General features: G+C 38.9%; 2 protein-coding genes across 10 annotated transcripts in view; both read right to left on the bottom strand.

Annotated features, from left to right (window-relative positions):
- The window catches only part of LOC117574242 (low-density lipoprotein receptor-like), a 48374-nt gene that overhangs the window by 15460 nt on the left and 12789 nt on the right, over positions 1-20125 (bottom strand). For 4 of the 7 annotated variants that reach the window (XM_034257956.2, XM_034257958.2, XM_034257959.2 and 1 more), the window contains exon 4: positions 627-746. In XM_034257956.2, coding sequence (XP_034113847.1) covers positions 627-746 — 120 coding nt within the window. Of the gene's footprint in view, positions 1-433; positions 554-626; positions 747-18693; positions 18819-20125 lie in introns of all 7 variants that reach the window. The other 3 variants (XM_034257963.2, XM_034257957.2, XM_034257961.2) reach the window with 2 other exon arrangements.
- On the bottom strand, positions 6242-15961 carry LOC117574247 (uncharacterized). 3 transcript variants are annotated; one of them, XM_052006581.1, is made up of 3 exons: positions 15535-15956; positions 6587-6629; positions 6244-6543 (listed from the first exon to the last, which is right to left on the bottom strand). In XM_052006581.1, the coding sequence occupies exons 1-3, from the start codon at positions 15761-15763 to the stop codon at positions 6438-6440; spliced, it is 378 nt and encodes a 125-aa protein (XP_051862541.1). In that variant the 5' UTR covers positions 15764-15956; the 3' UTR covers positions 6244-6437. The 3 variants fall into 3 exon arrangements, with proteins under 3 accessions (XP_051862543.1, XP_051862541.1, XP_051862542.1); XM_052006583.1 differs by lacking the exon at positions 6587-6629 and having other exon boundaries at positions 6242-6543; XM_052006582.1 differs by lacking the exons at positions 6244-6543; positions 6587-6629 and adding an exon at positions 15240-15491 and having other exon boundaries at positions 15535-15961.

Below are 20125 nucleotides of genomic sequence, written 5' to 3'. Positions count from 1 at the left end.
ATCTACTACATAAATTTGCATATGCGAATGGCACTGCTTTATGCTTACAGCGTATTATGCAAAGTAAGTTTATGGATCGGGGGGAGACAAGTAACAGCTGGCGGGAGGGTCGAGGACTAATGCATAAATACAAATTAGTTCCGCTGGTGGCGGCATTTTTGATGCTCTCGTCGCGATATTGTGCTCGAGCCTGGTGACGTTAATTTATGGAGAACCGAGGCCAACTTTTAGGCGCGCCCAAGTCATAAAGTCAAAGATAGATGGAAGATGGAGCTTAGTTTTTGCCCAGCATGCATTGAAATAAATATCATGCTTAAATGCGGTTCTTTAAGTTATGAATTCCCTCTTCATTTCAGTTTTAGTAGTTGTGTGAATCCTCCGGGTTAGTAGTAGTCGAAATGTTTGTTTTTGAACTTTAATCTGGTTTGCTTACGACAATCAAGTTCATCGGAACCATCGCGACAATCGGGAGCGCCATCACACATCCACTGGGCTGGCAAACACTGTTCGCCATTTCGGCACTTGAACTCGAAGCCGAGCAGGCATGACATTACTATTGCGATTTCGAAAGGGCTATAAAGTGAGCAACAAATTGTGCATCTGTGCGTAGCTGGAGGAATACTTACTGCATGTGCCAGGGGCTTCATCGGAACCATCCGCACAGTCATTCTCATTATCACAGCGCCATAACTTCGGTATGCAATTGCCATTGCCGCAGCGGAATTGGTCGGCCGGGCATGTTGCCTCTGTGTTAAATAAAAGAAAATAAAATAAAATTCAAAGTTAAAGTAAATATTTGAAATCTTTGGAATTCAATTTAGCATAGTTCGGTGGGGATGTGAAAAAGAAACGAATAGAATAGAAAATACCCTGCAAGTATTACAAAGGAAAAACTCTTCTCATTTTACTTATTTACAGGCCAGAGTTATACTAATAATAGTTGATAGTAAAAAATATGAGAGAATATGAGGCCACAGAAAAATCCACTTTTTATGCTTCAATAGTTTTCTGTGTCAAAAATAAATGTGATTTTTATGTTGTGGGCTGTGTGAGCGTCGAAGCTTCCGGCTACAAAAACTTGCCACTTTCAGTTGGGTTCGCAGCTGTGTTGCTTTTCCTCTTCTCTCTCTCTCGCTCTCTGTGGCAATGGCTTTTGTTTTACATGCCATCATTGGAAAAATAGTTTAGTTTCTGGCATTTTATGGTCATTTTATTTTATGACTTTGCTCGTTTCCCAAAACGAAATTTACTTTTGCTGAAGCTTAAAGCTTTTGAATTATCCCAGAGTTCAAACAGAATTTGCATTTTTGTCTCTCTCTCCCCTCAGACCAACTATCAATTAGAGTTGTTGGCTCTGGTCTGCGATGTAAATGATAGAAATGCAATTAAAATATGACAGTAAATGGTTGTACAAGCTTTTGTAATTGCTGACAAGCATTAGGTGTGTCAAAGTTGTGGTAAGTTATAAGAAAATCTTAAGTGACAAAAATCTTAACATGACAAAAAGAAACCAGCAAAATTCTAGAAAATTGATAAATTCCGTTTTAATAAAAATTCCATTTAAAGTCTGCATTTTCTTGGCTTTGTTTTGTGCATCATTAATGTGAAAGCTCTCTGGATTAGGATCTGGCATAATTAATTGTAGACCATCGTGTGCTCTCTAAGCACATAATATCCATTAGCATAAGTGATAATGGTGCAAAGAACTTGGCGAAAAGTGCAACAAAGTTGCGTTGCCATTGTGGAAATTTGTTAAAAGCTTTTGCGCAGATACTCGTAATTTAGTCAACTTTCCGGTTAGAGAGACATTTGCTAGAAAACAACTTGAGCTCGCAATTTCTGTTGAGTCGTTTTGCACAAGTTTTTCTTGCCCCCCTCCCGAAGCTCCCCAGCAGCAGGTCGTTACAATTTCGACAACTTAATGCACATCTCTTTCATTTGCATTTGCTGCACCTCAGAAATGTTGCACCTTTTTAGCTGAAGCTGCACTCGCACTCAATTTAACGCGTAACTCGCAAATGAATGCATCGCTGACTGACATCTGAAATTTTTGCTTGGCGCTTGGTGCTTTAAGTCGCAACGCGGGTTTCATCAAACAGACTTGGAAGACGCGTCAGAGGAAGAGAGCGAGTCAGTCAACTTGCAGCTGCCACAACTCTTGCCACGGCCCCGACACGACTGCTGCGGCAAGTTGCTGCGTGTTTTGAGAGGATACCCTCTGGCCTCTATGCACAGACATGGGGCCAGCCATAAAGTTTGAAGCAAGTTTTTGTATGTGCTTCTAGCGCACTGCGAAAAATGCGCATCACGTTTTGCGTTTGGGGACTAGAAACGTACCAGAATGTTCCGTGTTTACCTAGCAGCGGCATTTAGCGCCGACATTAAACAAGAAAGGAGCCAGTGCCAGGAGTCATACCCAGAACTTGTCTAGCTTTAATGAATCAACATTACACGATGAGTTACAGCCATGAAATTCATCTAAATTTAGTGCAGCTTTAACTGTGCTATGAAAATATAAATTCGCAATATTTGTAAATCTCCAATAAACTGCATTGCTCATATTTTCGATAGCCAGAGTATGTAAACAAACAGCAATGTAAATTGATGTACAGCTTGCCCTGTGGATGAAAAATAAAATTGCAGATTAAGGACGACACAACAGGCTAGACTGTTTGTCATCTCTCTGTCTCGCTCTCGCTTTGTACAAACACACACACACACTCTCTCTCTTTCTGTGTATGCTGTCTGCTGTGTAATAAATTCTGTTTACATATGCCAAAGTCGCCGTTGCTCAATTTCTGAGATTTTATACCCTGCACAAAACATAGACATAACAACGGGTATTCACAGCTGTGTGTTAAAGCTTTGTTTCTCTAGAGCATCGGAATATTCTCATCTATCTTTTTTTGCATAATTATTTATTTATGACTTAATAGGCTGACAGCTGAGGCCTCAAAATGTCACATAGCCAAATGACATTCGGTGTGTCGTTCAATGCATAAACAAACAGTCTTTGCTCTCACTCGCACTCTCTCTCTCTCTCTGTGTGTCGTTTTGCTTGTGTCCTTGTTGTCGTGTCTCGCTCGCTTTCATTTTGTTTACATTTGTGGCGCTTCTTATACTCCAACAAAGCTCATAAATTTGTGCTTGTTGTTTGTGCAACATTTTTGTTACGCATATTTATTGTATGTCTCTTTTTTTGCGGTTTTGCGACCGTTTGCTAAAAGCATGCCACACATTTTGCTATTCTTGCTGCTCCTCTACTCTCCCCTGCTGCTTTGCCATTTGCCACGCCCACCAACGCCCAACGCAAATCACTGCTACTGCGGCTCCCAGGTGCAAACTTCATTATTTACAGTCTGACGCGTCGCGACGAGGACACCAACAACAACAACAACAACAGCAACAACAACAGCAAGTACAAGGATTATGTGGCACTTGAACGTTGAACGTAAAGCAGAGGAGGGCTGACATTAGGGGGCAGCAACCTTTTAATTCCCACAGCAACAACAAGCAGAAAAGTAACTAACATGCATTCTCATGCATTTTATGCAATTCATTTCGTTGGCGCATTTGGCTGCCACCTTTGTGTGATAATGAATTGCACTTTACACCTCCCAAAAGGTGTTCAAGGTGCTGAACTGGGTCGCTTATCGTTTTTTGGCTTTGATTTGCCACAAGTGCATTGCACGGCGGGTTATCACTGCAGCTGTGCTTTAGCCTGAGCTCAAGGTTGCCAACAGCCTCAAAACTTATCGACAAAGTCAGCAGACGAAGCCGAAGCCAAAGCCAAACAAAAAATAAGTATAACATGAAAAGTTTTACACCCACACATGCCAAAAGTTTGTCACAATGCAACTCAACTGCCTCCTCCCCTCCCTCCCTTCGAAGGCGATGCTGCATCCGGTCTGTCTCTTTCGTAATCGTCTCCCTAAGCTCATTTACAGCGCCAGCTTAAAGCACAAAAAGTTATCTGTGGGGCTGCTCAAGTGTCCACAGGCATTGGACAAACTTTTTGCGGTCATCCATCGATTTAGCGCATTAAAACTTTTCTGATATTTGCCAGTTTCCACATTTTCCATTTTCTATTTGCCGTTTGCCATTTACCATTTGCCATTTGTAACGTTTTGTGGCCAGCTTTTCTTCCCCAAAAAGCTGACAACAATTGTATTTAAAGAAATACTTAAAAAAATGGATACGAAACGAAAATTGGAACGAAAAAATCCTAAATGAATATGTATGAAATTTAAATACCCTTGAATTTTTGAATTTAATAAATTCTTAAAATAATTTGAAATTCTTTGTGCATCTCTTGACTTGAATTTCGTGCTTTAATTTTTGACAGACTGTGAAATTCTAAAGGGGTTTCATCAGTTGCATGCCTGGGATTTTGGGTTTGGTTTCGAATCTCTTTTTTATTTTAGGGTATTAAAATGAGAAATGTTCATCCAATGAATTCGCCAGCCTTCCCCATTCTATCATTCTTCTAATGAAGTTTGTCTGCTGTTATTGCTATTTGCTGTTGTTGTTGCTGTTGCTGTTTCTGTTGGGGCAAACATAAATTGAATTGTCCGTTTCATTTAAAAAGCGGAAAAAGGAAGCAAACGTGCACAAATTTCAATTTTTTTTTTCGTCTCGCACTTTATCCACTTTTGCTTTCGGCTCGCCTTCTCGTTCGTCTCAATAAATAAATGAAAAATTTGTGCCGCAGTTAGGAAGATTTTCCTTTTCATTGTTTACAATTGTGTTTTTTTCACTTTCTATCTCATTTTCCTCCTCGTGCTCTTCTGCTCTTCTGGTAGGTAACATCTTTTGCACAGCAGGCTGTCCCCTCGGCAAATACATAAAAAAAAAGAGAACGGAAGAGAAGTGAAGGAAAGGAAAGGGAGAAAGGCACTGACAAACATCGCCCCCGCTTGTTGTTTATGGCACCTTTTTCACTTTATTGGAGTTGTGGGCTGTGCTTTGTCTTTTACTTCAAGTATTTCAATAATAAAAAAAAAGAAAAAAACGGAAGCACAGGATGTGGAAATGGCAGTGTGGAGAATTCGGGTTAAGGGACTATATACAAAAGGCGCGTCATAAATCATTTGAAGAGTTGCATGGCGTTTGCTTTCGAGAGCTGCCGCCTAATGAGACAAACTTTTTACATATGCTGGTTTCCTTTTTTTGGCTCAACGAAAATTTAGCAGAGAATGCTGGTATCGGGACGAGGACGGGGAGGAAGTTCAACTGTTGAATGGACAAAACAAATGGTCAGCCATTGGCAAACGCAAAGTCCGTTAAAATTGCATTTTAAATGCCAGGCAATTTATATGTTAAATAAAGCTACGCAAGAACTCCATGGAGAGTGTGAGGTAAATTGAATTGAGTTGAAAGCTGAACGCAAACGTTGTTTATTTTAAAGTCGTGCGCCAGTCTTGATGGTAAATTATTTATAGGCTTTTGCAATAATGCTGATCTTGAAGTGAATCTGTAAGCAGAGTACAAGCTTGACAAGGCAAAAAAGGCACTGTAAACTGTATTGGAATTGCGATGATATTGCTCTATTTAAGCGAGAGTCAGAGCAAAGGAAGATTTGAGACGGAAAAATAACTAGAAGCCAGAGCTTACCACATTCACTGACGCTCAAACGTTCAACTGAGTCAATGGCAGCGGCAGCGGCTGTTCAAAAGTGAGCCATGCATAATTTATGGCTTATAAGGCAGCGTCGGGCCAAGGATATGTGACTAAATTTATCTAAGGTTTGCAGTCAACGCACAGACATACATGAATTTTTCTCTTATTTTTTTTAGATTTCTTTTCTTTTTTTTTTACATTACATTGTAACGGCGCCTACAGCAACATGTATTGAATTCGGCCTAAAAGTCTGCTGAGTTTAAGCCAAGGTTCATGTTGTTGCAAGTAGCTCCTAAAAGTATGCAAGTTAAATTTCAACCAAGGGCGCGGCTTTAAGTGCATCAGCTGCGCTGTAAAGCCGAGCTTTTAGTAGTGCCTCAGCTGCGCTGAAAAGCTCATTTGACGTTTAGCGAGTTGCACTGGAAAGCTCAGCTTTGACGTTTGTGTCACCACGCGCATGCGCAGCTAGCTTAAGCTAGGCTGGTTCCGGTCAAAGCACTTTTCTGGTGACCGGCAGCGTGCATAGACGCATATTGGTTGGTATAAAAATTTATACCACAAGACACTAGAGGTTAGAATTCTCTTAGTGCATTTGATACTTGGTAAGAATAAATAGTAATAGATTCTGGTAGGTGTACTTTACTTATTGTTGTCGTTTACACAGGTCGTTTCCGAAATTTTCTGCTTTTGGTTTGGCTCTTTTTGAGCGTGACAGTGCCTAAGCTAGCAGCCGGCGGAGCGCTACTAAGCGCCATCTTTGTCGCCGCCCTAGCGGCCAGTAAAGCGCGCCAAAGTGCTCTCATTGCGGCACATAGCAGCTAGCTAAGCGTCCTTAGCGCCACCTTTGCGCGCATAGTGGCCAGCGGAGCACCCTTAGCGCCGCCGTTGCGTGCATAGCGGCCAGCGGAGCGCCCGTTGCGCAACCTTTGCCGCCGCATAACGGCCAGCGGAGCGCCCTTAGCGCCACCTTTGCCGCCGCATAGCGGCCAGCGGAGCGCCCTTAGCGCCACCTTTGCCGCCGCATAGCGGCCAGCGGAGCGCCACTGAGCGCCATCTTGGCTGCCGCAGTAGCGGCCAGCAAAGCACCAGCGAGCACATCTCTGCTCGAGCCGCCAGCGCAGCACCCCTGCGACTTCTTGGCCTGCATCTGCGTCGTCAACCTCAACTTTAATCATCACCAGTATCTTTTTCATCATCTCATCTCATCTTTATCATCTCATCTCATCTTTACTCCTGATTATCAGCGACTAGATCGCTTACATATATAGTGTGTGTGTGTGTTGAAGTGAATTTATGAGAAATTAAAACCAAATCTGAAAAGTTTAAAATGATGCGCTACATTGTATAAAACAAAAAAAAAAAACAGTGAAACAATATGATAGAGTAAAGCTCAATAGTGTAGCGCCGCTCAGCACTAGTTAGAATGAAACATGTTGAGAAAAATTTAGTATAGCAAAAATCGCAAAAATTGCACAGAAATATTAAAAATTAAAATAATTAAATTTAATTTAATTTAGTTAAAATTGTTTAAAAAAATGAATACGCTAAAAAGTTAAAAGTTGAACAATTATAAAAAAAATTGAAAGTTCATTTGTTCACAAAAAATAGTTAAAATTCACATTAATTTTAAAAGCGCTACTGCAATTGCAGAATTTCAAAATTGCACAAAAAAGAAAATAAAAGTTAAAAGTTAAGTTCAAAAGTTAAAAGATAAAATGATTTAAAATCAAAAGGAATTAGCGCAGCTGTTTTGTTGATAAAAAAAAAATAAAATTGAAAAGTTAAAATTAGAACTTGTATTGTGCCACATTCAATTAAAATTAAAAGCGCTAAAATATTGTAAAATAACAAATTAAAAAAATTGAAGCGCTACAAGAATTAAACAAAACAAATGTACAAATATAAATGAAATAGTTGAAATTAAATAAGAAATTGTAGAGCCATGAGAATTTAGAATTTAAAACAATTGTTGAATGTGAAGTGCACAAGTTACAAAAAATTTAAAATATAAAACAAAACAGCTAAAAGCTTAGAAGGCAAAATGCCTAAACGAAAATTATTATATTAAATTAAATTAAACAAATAAGTTATGAAAATCAGTGCCAAGTTATGAAATATCAAAAATTAAAACAAAAATTAAAACGTATGCAAATTATATTGAATAACTAGTAGCAGTTTCGCGTAGGTACAATATGAAGTGTTTCGGTGAAAGTTGTATTTTTTTTTTTATTTAATTTAGCACTGTTCCAGCACACCTTCGTCGGAGATCGATCGCCGCCGCAGGAGTTCTGTTGGTGAGTTTTTTTATTGCGAAACACACACTTTATACTTTCACCTCGATTTACATTGTACAAACACGAAATATAAATTTATAGAAAAGCATACGAAAAAAATTAAAACTATTAAATATTATAAAAAAAAATGTTTGAAAATAAATTACAAAATTAAATTAAAGTTTAAAATTTGATACATGAAATAATACAAAGCACTGAAATTAAAATACATTATATATTTAAAAGAAACTTTAAAAGAAATATTGCAACTATCCTCTTGTAGTATTATTGATCATTTTGTACTATTTTTATTTATAATGCCATATTGTTTAATATCTATCATTAATTAAATATTGTATACCATGAAATAATTTACTTTTCATTTAGCCGAAACCAGCCAGCGACACCACTGTCGCAGGGTTAAAAGGGATCACCAGAGCCATGCTCTGATGCTGTGATCATAGGTTGGGAGGGGACTTCATCACTTAACAGCTGTGATGGCCTGCCTCAATTCTCGCTCTTTCTTTCTCTCTCTTTCTGTCTCTCTCTCTCTCTCTGGTTCTCTCTTGGTTTTTTTTTCTATTTTTTGAGACATTTTTGGATCTTCCTTCTCTTTCCGGCTAGTTTTCTAGCAATCTCTTCTTCGTCGCAGCACGCTCAATTTCTGATCTTAAATTAATAATAATGAGCAGCGAAGAAAGGGCTATTGGCATAAGCAAGACCACCACCCCCAAAGCCGACGAGCTAGAGCCGGACTCTAAAGCGTGCCCCGCAAATGCCGATAGCCCTGTCGCCTTGTGCTTCTTCTCGTTGCACGTTACAGTTTTAATTAATTATTATTAATTAAAAAAAAGTGGCGCCCAACGTGTAGGGCCTTAGTGAGTACAGTGAATACTCATTAAGACTCTCGGATAAATTCAAATATCGTACTCTAAAATCTTTTCATCTTCTTTTCATTCATTTTCTTTTTCATTCATTTTTTTTTAAAAATTCGACTTTATCTCAAATTTGTTATGGATTACAACAATACACAATCAGTTCCTTTTTGGCCAAAAAGAAAAAGTTGGATTGGAATTTTCCCCTTTTAATTTTTGTATTTGCCAATGATGGAGTATATATTTTTATGAGGAATACAAAATAAATTCAACTACGGTAGATTATTTTGGCCCATTTAAATTATTTTTCATCATTGGTGAAGCAGGCCAAAAAGAAAAAGTTGTGTAGGAATTTTCTCTTGTAATTCTTGTACTTGCCAATAATGGAGTATTTATTTTTATGAGGAAATACAAAATAATTCAACTACGGTAGATTATTTTGGCCCATTTAAATTGATTTTCAGTATTGGTGAAACAGCACAAATTTTGATGTTCTTCATGTCAGTCGAATGGAATGTGTAAATATTTTGTTTACAAAATTTTGCAACCTAGAATGACTGAAGAATATCCAAAATTGAATTCTTCTTCTTTCGAATTTTCGTTTCTAATTATTGGTGAAACGGTTCAAATTTTAATGTTCTTTATGTCAGACGGCTTGGAATATGTAGACATTTTAATTGGAAAATGCTACAACCACGAATGACTGAGGAATACCTAAATTTGAAATTCTTCTTCTTAGGAATTAGGCTTCTCTGATTTGCTGGAATACAACAAAAGTATTGTAAACTGCTTTGTTGTCCGTAAATCAGGTCTAATTTTGATGGAAAATACATTTAATACACTATTTCTATTTCTTTCTTTTTTTTTTTGAGAATTTTGGTAGTGAATGAAATTACCCTACGATATGTGGTTGTCAGGCTTTGTTATCGGCTAAAAATATTTATGAATTATTTCTTTATATCTCTACGTTATTTTTGGTTCCTTTGAATAGTACCATTTTTGTATTTTTTTTTTTAATTTTTATTATTTATTTATTTATTATTTTTTTTTTTTTTTTATATACATTGTTCGTTGGTTAGTAAATTTTTGGTTTTTTCTTCTGTTGATAATTTTCGATTAAGATCGACTCTGGAAACATTTATTAGCTCTATAGTTTGTTTCGTTCCCTTTGAAAAATGAGTGTTGCTCGATCGCCGAACAAGGGAGCAATGGGCTTGCCTATCGCTTCATGTCCTTTATGCAAAAAGGAAATTAAGTCCGTTGCAGAGGCGTATAGAACCGCATGCAACCACGAGTTTCACAAAAAGTGCATAGAATTGCATTTTAAAACGAAGGACAAATGCCCAGTTTGTCAAGTGCAATCCAGGCCAGTTGAGCCATCGAATACTCAAGGGTTGCAAACTCGCTCACAGTCTAAAAGCCGTCAGGCAGAAGAGCGGAATAGCGATTCAGTGACGGATGACGTTGCTAGCACATCGCAAATGAGATCGAACATACGCGTAAGTGATTCAGAGAATCCTGAATCCGTGAATGCTCTTTCCTTGCTCGCTATGGAGAGAAGATTGCTCACTACTCTCTCCGAGAGGATGGCCGAACTAATTCAGAGTTCGGTCGTAGATAGTGTGCAAAGGTTGATCGCGACTCCAGCAAATAGCGATGCTAGAACCAGCACACCTCCAACAGGGCAGAGAATGGAAAGTAGGCCTGAGTATGTCAGAGAGCAAAACTTCAATGCTGACTCTGCAAGGATCAATTCTGGCACTCCAATGTCGCATGTATCCGACCTATTAAATAGGCCAGACAAGGTAGTGCAAGTATTAAATGGTTGGAAAATGAAATTCTCTGGAACAGGAGTATCCGTTGACAATTTTATATATAGAGCAGAGGCACTCACACATCAGACCTTAGGCGGGAATTTTGTTGTTCTATGTAAGCATGCTAGCGTACTTTTCGAAGGCAAGGCCCTCGAATTCTATTGGCGTTACCACAAAAGCGTCTATGATGTGAAATGGGAAGAATTGTGCGCAGCCTTGCGATCACAGTTCAAAATCGCACGAGACGATTGTGACATAGAGGAGCTTATTAGGAACAGAAAACAGAAACCGAATGAGTCGTTTGACAGTTTTTACGAAGGCTTATCTGTGTTAATAGATCAGTTAGAAGTGCCGTGGTCTACTCTGAAGGTCGTTCGCGTCCTTAAAAACAATTTAAGGCCTGAAATACGGCATGAGCTGTTAAATGTAGACGTAAAAACTGTGTCAGATTTGAGGGAGATATGCCGTCGACGCGAAACCTTTTTGGACGATGTCCAAAAGTCTCACGGCTACGTAAAAAGGACACCATTTAGACGTGAAGTCGCAGAGGTTGTAGATTGTCAAACTCAGAGTATTGAGTCAGAATGCGAAAGCGAGTTAGACATAGAAGCTCTATCCTTGGTATGTTGGAATTGCCGTAAGGAAGGACACCGATACCAGGATTGCGTATCAGACCGAAGAGTCTTTTGTTATGGATGTGGAGCAGCTAACACGTACAAGCCGAGTTGTGGCAAGTGCTCAAAAAAACTCCAAGCCCGGCACATCGAAGTCAGCGTACAAACCGAAGACTTCGAGTGCCTCAAGAAGCCAAGCGACAATGACAGACGAGTGACGGAAGTCTCACAACTTCCACCATACACATTACCAAATGTGAAAATTTTACCGGACTTACAGAACGATGTCAGTTTATTACTACATCAAAAAATACCAATATTGAAAGAGAAAACCGTTCTTACAAATGATTTTTCACCAGATTTTACGAGATCCAAAACTCGAAGCACAAAGCGCATTAAATCGTTTTGGCAGCAGGTCAAAAAGTGTGTGCTAGGGTTAGAACACATAGGCACACTCTCACCTGGATCTAGCGATCCTCGACCATTTTTGTCCGTTCGAATTCTCAATCGCACTGTGTACGGTCTGCTGGATTCAGGGGCTTCAATAAGTTGTTGCGGAGGAGCGCTAGCAAAAGAAATTATTGAGAATAAAATCGCATTTAAAGAAATTAAGAAAAGCGCAACCACTGCCGATGGAAGACTTCAGCAAGTTGTAGGGCGGATGAAAGTTAAGGTAGAGTACGCTAATCTTGAAAAACTCTTAGAAGTTTATATTGTTCCATCCCTGAAACAAGACCTGTATTTGGGTATTGATTTCTGGAAGCTTTACGATCTTCTTCCGAAAAATCTAGCAGTAGCCAGTGTCGAAGATTTTAACACCAAAGTTGAAGATGAGGACCAACATGAATTATCGAGCAGTGACAGGGCCAAGCTAGCTCTTGTGATAGAGTGTTTTCCTTCATTTGCTCGAAAGGGATTAGGGAAGACGAATTTAATTTCGCATTCTATAGATGTGGGCGGCGCTAAGCCTATTAAGCAGCGACATTTCCCAGTCTCGCCTGCTGTAGAAAAGGCGATGTATGCTGAAATAGACAGGATGCTGGAACTGGGAGTGATAGAAGAGTCAGAAAGCGCCTGGTCTTCCCCAATCGTTATGGTAACAAAACCAGGCAAAGTGCGAATCTGTTTAGACTGCCGTAAAGTAAACAGCTTCACGGAGAAAGATGCGTATCCACTTCCTCAAATTAACGGCATTTTGAGTAGACTACCTAAAGCTGAGTTCATCACCAGCTTAGATTTAAAGGATGCGTATTGGCAAGTGCCTCTCGAGGTTCAAGCCCGAGATAAAACGGCTTTCACTGTCCCTGGTAGGCCGTTATATCAATTTAAGGTTATGCCTTTTGGATTGTGTAACGCGACTAGCACTATGTCGCGATTGATGGACAAGGTAGTACCGGCCCATCTTAGAAATGAAGTATTTGTATATTTAGACGATTTGCTTATAGTCTCATCTAGCTTCAATGGCCATTTGGAGGTGTTGAGAGAGATAGCTCTCCACATTGAGCGTGCAGGTCTGACAATCAACATTGGCAAAAGTCATTTCTGCATGCGCCGTGTGCACTATTTGGGCCACATAATCGGAGACGGTGGAATTAAGACTGACCCAGAGAAAGTCAGAGCCATAAAAGATTTTCCACTTCCGAAAACATTACGAGGTTTGCGAAGCTTCATGGGTTTGTGCGGTTGGTATCGCAAGTTCGTTCCGAATTTTGCCTCGTTAGCTTCACCTTTAACTGATTTAATGACCACTAAACGAAGATTTAGTATGACACCGGAAGCATGCACAGCATTCGACGTGTTGAAATCACGCCTTAGTGAAGCTCCCGTGTTATGCAGCCCTGATTTTACTAAGCCATTCGCAATACATTGCGATGCTAGTAAATCTGGCGTTGGGGCAGTGTTAGTTCAATTGAATGAGAACGGAGATGAACGTCCAGTGGCTTTCATTTCGAAAAAACTCAACAAAGCTCAAAGCAATTACACTGTCACCGAGCAAGAGTGTTTAGCAGCGATTGTAGCACTGAAGAATTTTCGTGCTTACGTGGAAGGACACGAGTTCACCATTGTGACTGATCATGCTTCATTAAAATGGCTGATGTCCAACCATGATTTAAATTCACGTCTAGCTCGTTGGGCATTATCGTTACAAAGGTATCGTTTTAAAATAGAACATCGGAAAGGCTCGATGAATGTGGTACCAGATTCTCTGTCGAGAGTGAATGAAGATGGCGTGGCTGCCATAGACTTACGACAGGGTTTAATTGTGGATTTAGACTCGCCACATTTCAAGTCTCAAGAGTACTTGGAGTTGCTCGATAGCGTAAAAGCTAATAGTACAAATTTTCCGGATTTAAAAGTTGATAGTGGCTACGTGTATCGTAAGGCTGAGCATTTGACAGGAGAGCAGATACACGACGAGTATGCCTGGAAACTCTGGATACCAAAAGAATTGGTCCCTGAAATTCTTTTCCAGTCACATGACAGTCCTTTGTGCTCACATGGGGGTATCCACAAAACCATCGAAAGAGTGAGGAGATATTATTTCTGGCCTGGTCTCGTTTCTGATGTTAAAGCTTACATCAACGCTTGTGAAGTTTGTAAAACTACGAAAGCACCAAATCATGCTCTGAGACCTCCTTTGGGTAAAGCTCCTGAAAGTCAGCGGTTTTTCCAACGCCTTTTTATTGACTTTCTTGGACCGTATCCCCGATCAAGGAGTGGAAATATTGGAATATTTATAGTACTCGACCATTTCTCAAAATATGTTTTCCTTAAGCCAGTAAAAAAAATAAACGCGGCTCTCGTAATTAAATATCTGGAAGGAGAATTATTCATGACTTTCGGCGTTCCAGAAACTATTGTCTCTGACAATGGATCGCAGTTTCGCTCTGAGGCGTTTCAAAAGCTCTTGAAACAGTATGGAGTAAATCAAATGTTCACCGCTGTTCATTCCCCTCAAGCGAATGCATCTGAACGAGTTAATCGCTCGGTAATTTCGGGAATAAGAGCTTACTTGCGTCCAGATCAGAAGGATTGGGACGAAAGCTTAAGCAAAATATGCTGTGCTTTGAGATCGTCCGTGCATTCGAGCATCGGTACTTCTCCATATTACATGGCTTTCGGCCAGCACATGATTACGTCGGGGTCAACATATGCATTGCTTAGAAAGCTAAACATGCTGGATGATCGATCATTAGTATTTAATCGACAGGACTCTTTTGATTTGATCCGTAAGAATGCATGTAAGCTGATGCAACTTAAGCATGATGTGAACGAGAAACGTTACAATTTGCGGTCAAGAATAATAACTTTCGCGCCAGGACAAGAAGTGTTCCGTCGAAATTTCAAGCAAAGTTGCTTCCAGACTGGTTATAATGCAAAGTTTGGTCCCGCATTTCTAAAGGCGCGAGTTCGTAGAAAACTCGGCAATTCGAATTATGAGCTCGAAGATTTACAAGGCCATTTGCTAGGCAATTATCATGTCAAGGACATTCGACAATGATGTTGCTTCCGGCGGTATCAGTCTAGGGTATCTATTGAAAAGGAATACCCTAGTCTGATTGTAGCGGGGGGGTTTTGTAACGGCGCCTACAGCAACATGTATTGAATTCGGCCTAAAAGTCTGCTGAGTTTAAGCCAAGGTTCATGTTGTTGCAAGTAGCTCCTAAAAGTATGCAAGTTAAATTTCAACCAAGGGCGCGGCTTTAAGTGCATCAGCTGCGCTGTAAAGCCGAGCTTTTAGTAGTGCCTCAGCTGCGCTGAAAAGCTCATTTGACGTTTAGCGAGTTGCACTGGAAAGCTCAGCTTTGACGTTTGTGTCACCACGCGCATGCGCAGCTAGCTTAAGCTAGGCTGGTTCCGGTCAAAGCACTTTTCTGGTGACCGGCAGCGTGCATAGACGCATATTGGTTGGTATAAAAATTTATACCACAAGACACTAGAGGTTAGAATTCTCTTAGTGCATTTGATACTTGGTAAGAATAAATAGTAATAGATTCTGGTAGGTGTACTTTACTTATTGTTGTCGTTTACACAGGTCGTTTCCGAAATTTTCTGCTTTTGGTTTGGCTCTTTTTGAGCGTGACAGTGCCTAAGCTAGCAGCCGGCGGAGCGCTACTAAGCGCCATCTTTGTCGCCGCCCTAGCGGCCAGTAAAGCGCGCCAAAGTGCTCTCATTGCGGCACATAGCAGCTAGCTAAGCGTCCTTAGCGCCACCTTTGCGCGCATAGTGGCCAGCGGAGCACCCTTAGCGCCGCCGTTGCGTGCATAGCGGCCAGCGGAGCGCCCGTTGCGCAACCTTTGCCGCCGCATAACGGCCAGCGGAGCGCCCTTAGCGCCACCTTTGCCGCCGCATAGCGGCCAGCGGAGCGCCCTTAGCGCCACCTTTGCCGCCGCATAGCGGCCAGCGGAGCGCCACTGAGCGCCATCTTGGCTGCCGCAGTAGCGGCCAGCAAAGCACCAGCGAGCACATCTCTGCTCGAGCCGCCAGCGCAGCACCCCTGCGACTTCTTGGCCTGCATCTGCGTCGTCAACCTCAACTTTAATCATCACCAGTATCTTTTTCATCATCTCATCTCATCTTTATCATCTCATCTCATCTTTACTCCTGATTATCAGCGACTAGATCGCTTACATATATAGTGTGTGTGTGTGTTGAAGTGAATTTATGAGAAATTAAAACCAAATCTGAAAAGTTTAAAATGATGCGCTACATTGTATAAAACAAAAAAAAAAAACAGTGAAACAATATGATAGAGTAAAGCTCAATAGTGTAGCGCCGCTCAGCACTAGTTAGAATGAAACATGTTGAGAAAAATTTAGTATAGCAAAAATCGCAAAAATTGCACAGAAATATTAAAAATTAAAATAATTAAATTTAATTTAATTTAGTTAAAATTGTTTAAAAAAATGAATACGCTAAAAAGTTAAAAGTTGAACAATTATAAAAAAAATTGAAAGTTCATTTGTTCACAAAAAATAGTTAAAATTCACATTAATTTTAAAAGCGCTACTGCAATTGCAGAATTTCAAAATTGCACAAAAAAGAAAATAAAAGTTAAAAGTTAAGTTCAAAAGTTAAAAGATAAAATGATTTAAAATCAAAAGGAATTAGCGCAGCTGTTTTGTTGATAAAAAAAAAATAAAAATTGAAAAGTTAAAATTAGAACTTGTATTGTGCCACATTCAATTAAAATTAAAAGCGCTAAAATATTGTAAAATAACAAATTAAAAAAATTGAAGCGCTACAAGAATTAAACAAAACAAATGTACAAATATAAATGAAATAGTTGAAATTAAATAAGAAATTGTAGAGCCATGAGAATTTAGAATTTAAAACAATTGTTGAATGTGAAGTGCACAAGTTACAAAAAATTTAAAATATAAAACAAAACAGCTAAAAGCTTAGAAGGCAAAATGCCTAAACGAAAATTATTATATTAAATTAAATTAAACAAATAAGTTATGAAAATCAGTGCCAAGTTATGAAATATCAAAAATTAAAACAAAAATTAAAACGTATGCAAATTATATTGAATAACTAGTAGCAGTTTCGCGTAGGTACAATATGAAGTGTTTCGGTGAAAGTTGTATTTTTTTTTTATTTAATTTAGCACTGTTCCAGCACACCTTCGTCGGAGATCGATCGCCGCCGCAGGAGTTCTGTTGGTGAGTTTTTTTATTGCGAAACACACACTTTATACTTTCACCTCGATTTACATTGTACAAACACGAAATATAAATTTATAGAAAAGCATACGAAAAAAAATTAAAACTATTAAATATTATAAAAAAAAATGTTTGAAAATAAATTACAAAATTAAATTAAAGTTTAAAATTTGATACATGAAATAATACAAAGCACTGAAATTAAAATACATTATATATTTAAAAGAAACTTTAAAAGAAATATTGCAACTATCCTCTTGTAGTATTATTGATCATTTTGTACTATTTTTATTTATAATGCCATATTGTTTAATATCTATCATTAATTAAATATTGTATACCATGAAATAATTTACTTTTCATTTAGCCGAAACCAGCCAGCGACACCACTGTCGCAGGGTTAAAAGGGATCACCAGAGCCATGCTCTGATGCTGTGATCATAGGTTGGGAGGGGACTTCATCACTTAACAGCTGTGATGGCCTGCCTCAATTCTCGCTCTTTCTTTCTCTCTCTTTCTGTCTCTCTCTCTCTCTCTGGTTCTCTCTTGGTTTTTTTTTCTATTTTTTGAGACATTTTTGGATCTTCCTTCTCTTTCCGGCTAGTTTTCTAGCAATCTCTTCTTCGTCGCAGCACGCTCAATTTCTGATCTTAAATTAATAATAATGAGCAGCGAAGAAAGGGCTATTGGCATAAGCAAGACCACCACCCCCAAAGCCGACGAGCTAGAGCCGGACTCTAAAGCGTGCCCCGCAAATGCCGATAGCCCTGTCGCCTTGTGCTTCTTCTCGTTGCACGTTACAACATCCTGCAAGTAGCTCCTGAAGTCTGGTGAAGCTTATCAGCTGTCTTTTCTTTTTGCTTGGCGTTTTTTTTTACATACATATATTTTGCAAATGTGTTGCATGAATATTTATGCGCTTGATATTGAACGGGGGAGCTATACTCACACTATATGATATACATATAGAAATATATATTGAGCACATGTGTAAAAGCTGTTTAAAAGTCGAGAAGCGTATTGCGACGCCTTTTGTCGCTGTCGTTGCTGTCGCTGTGGTTGTCGTTGTATTTGGCTATTTACGCGGCGTATGCGCAACGCGGCAGCCACTTAACGCAGCTTGAAACTTACTGCTGCTGCTTCTGCTGCTCTTAATGGTCGCCCCCGTTTAGTTGTCTATAAGTTATTTATTCCTATACCCACAGACTCTTCTTGCTTTGGCAGTTGACATTATTTCTACTTTATTTTTATTTTGCGTCTTCTTCTTTTTTGTTTTGTTGTTGTTGCTGTTGTTGCTGTCGTTCCACGCCCAAGCATAAAAGATAAAAGGCACAACAAACGGCATTGAGCAGTCAATAACAGTAAATTGAACTACACTTAAAGCAGTTCATGCGATGTCTCTCGTTACCAATATGACTTCAAATGGCTTTGTCATTCTCGTGTCTCTAATCTTAATAGCCTCAAATGGACTTCAAGATGGGATGAATCGAAAATGGAGCCAAGTCCGTATTGATGTAAGCTAAACTTTGCCAAGAATGTAAACATCTGCAGAAGGCAAGTAAACAACCTGATGATCATTGACTTAATTACCCCGAAGTTCTCTTCAAACTAGCATTAAGCAACGCATGTTATTTTAATATTCAACAAAACTTAAAACTAACATTAAACTTTCGGTTGAAAACACGACAAAGCTTTTTGACACCATCCGCTCTCCGCCCTCTTCTCTATTCCCCTGCTTTAATTTGGCAAGTGTTCCCCTGAGTTTGAAGGTGTTTAGCATACACGATTATGGTTTGGCTAATGGGACAGTATTATACTATATATTCTCATACCCGTATCAATGGACGTCGCATATGTCTTTAAGGCCTGGTGTCGTTGGACGTGCTGTAATAATCCGCTGATGAGCAGCAGCTGGCAAACCAGGAAGCTGCGTATTAATCCCATGTTGGTAACTTGCCTGTGAATTTACACAGGGCACAACGTTAAATTATATTATATTATAATGTGGCCTAAGTGCGTGTTTGAATTATTCAATTATATTGTCACTGTCGTTGTTGTTTGTTGCTGTCGTTGTTATAATATATTTTTGTAATTATTTTAAATGGCGTTTCTTTTTCAACTTGTAAAATTACTGCAAATTGCTGCTGAAAAGTAGGCAACACTTTTTGTTCATTATTTTGTAGGCTATTTACTTTCGTAAATACAAGTATTATTATTTATTTTATTTATACGGCAGATGTGTAAAATTATTTTTTATTGTTATTAATTTCAGGCAAAATATAGCACGTGTTTTTATTTTTATTAATATCGCATAATAGGATGGCTAATATTATAAATAATATTTCGGGATTTTGTGTTTGCGTTGAAGTTAATTTAAGCAAATAAATTGCTGCATTCTTGTTGTTGATTAAAGTACATTTTGCCATTGTTTTTATTGAAATACTTTTTATTAATAGCACTTTTTCAATGGCACCGTAAATTTAATTGTTTTTACTCTTTTGTTTGTTTCGCATATATTAAACGTTTTAATTAAGCGCCTTATTTATAATTATTATTTATCATTTATACGCTTTGGTTTTAATCAGCATATGAAAATTCTGTGTTTGTTTGCATTTCATTTCAATTATTTTAAGTCAAATAAAAGATATTCAACTTTTGCACGCGCACTCGCACACACTCATTTAAATAGTTGAACTGTTTGTTGTGGATTATGAAATTTAATTGTTAATTATGAGAAGTTAATACGCCTTATCGCAATTTGCAGGATGCGCAAAGATTAAGAGCTTCGACTGAAATCTCAGAAGCCGTAAATGTCACTGACAATTGACGTGGACACATGCGAGGGGCGAGTATTGTGTCAAGTTCATGTAATCCAACACCAAATACCAAAACACAAAGTCAAATGCAGCTGCAAGGCAAAATCAAATCAAATGAAAAATTGATGCGTTGTGTTTTCGTTTTTGGTTTTTGGTTTTTACTGTAGCCAAAGCGACGAGCGACGACGAAACGTAAGAGCAGCTCATAAGAGAGGCAAAAGTCACAAAAACGCGCCAGGCGACGCGCAGAAGCGTGAAAGGCAATCGGAAAAGCCAAAGGAAAAAGGAAAAACAGACGCTGTAAAAGCTTCCGTTTGTGAGTTTGCTGCTGATTTTGGATGAAGTTGGCGCCAATGCGACAACGAGAACACACAGAGCAACACAGAAAACACACACAGTCACTTTACACCTTCGATTTATATATTTTTGAATTTATTATTATTATTTT

Source organism: Drosophila albomicans, chromosome 2R, assembly GCF_009650485.2.
Source record: "Drosophila albomicans strain 15112-1751.03 chromosome 2R, ASM965048v2, whole genome shotgun sequence".
Lineage (NCBI taxonomy): Eukaryota > Metazoa > Arthropoda > Insecta > Diptera > Drosophilidae > Drosophila > Drosophila albomicans.
This window is presented reverse-complemented; position numbering and strand designations above follow the sequence as displayed.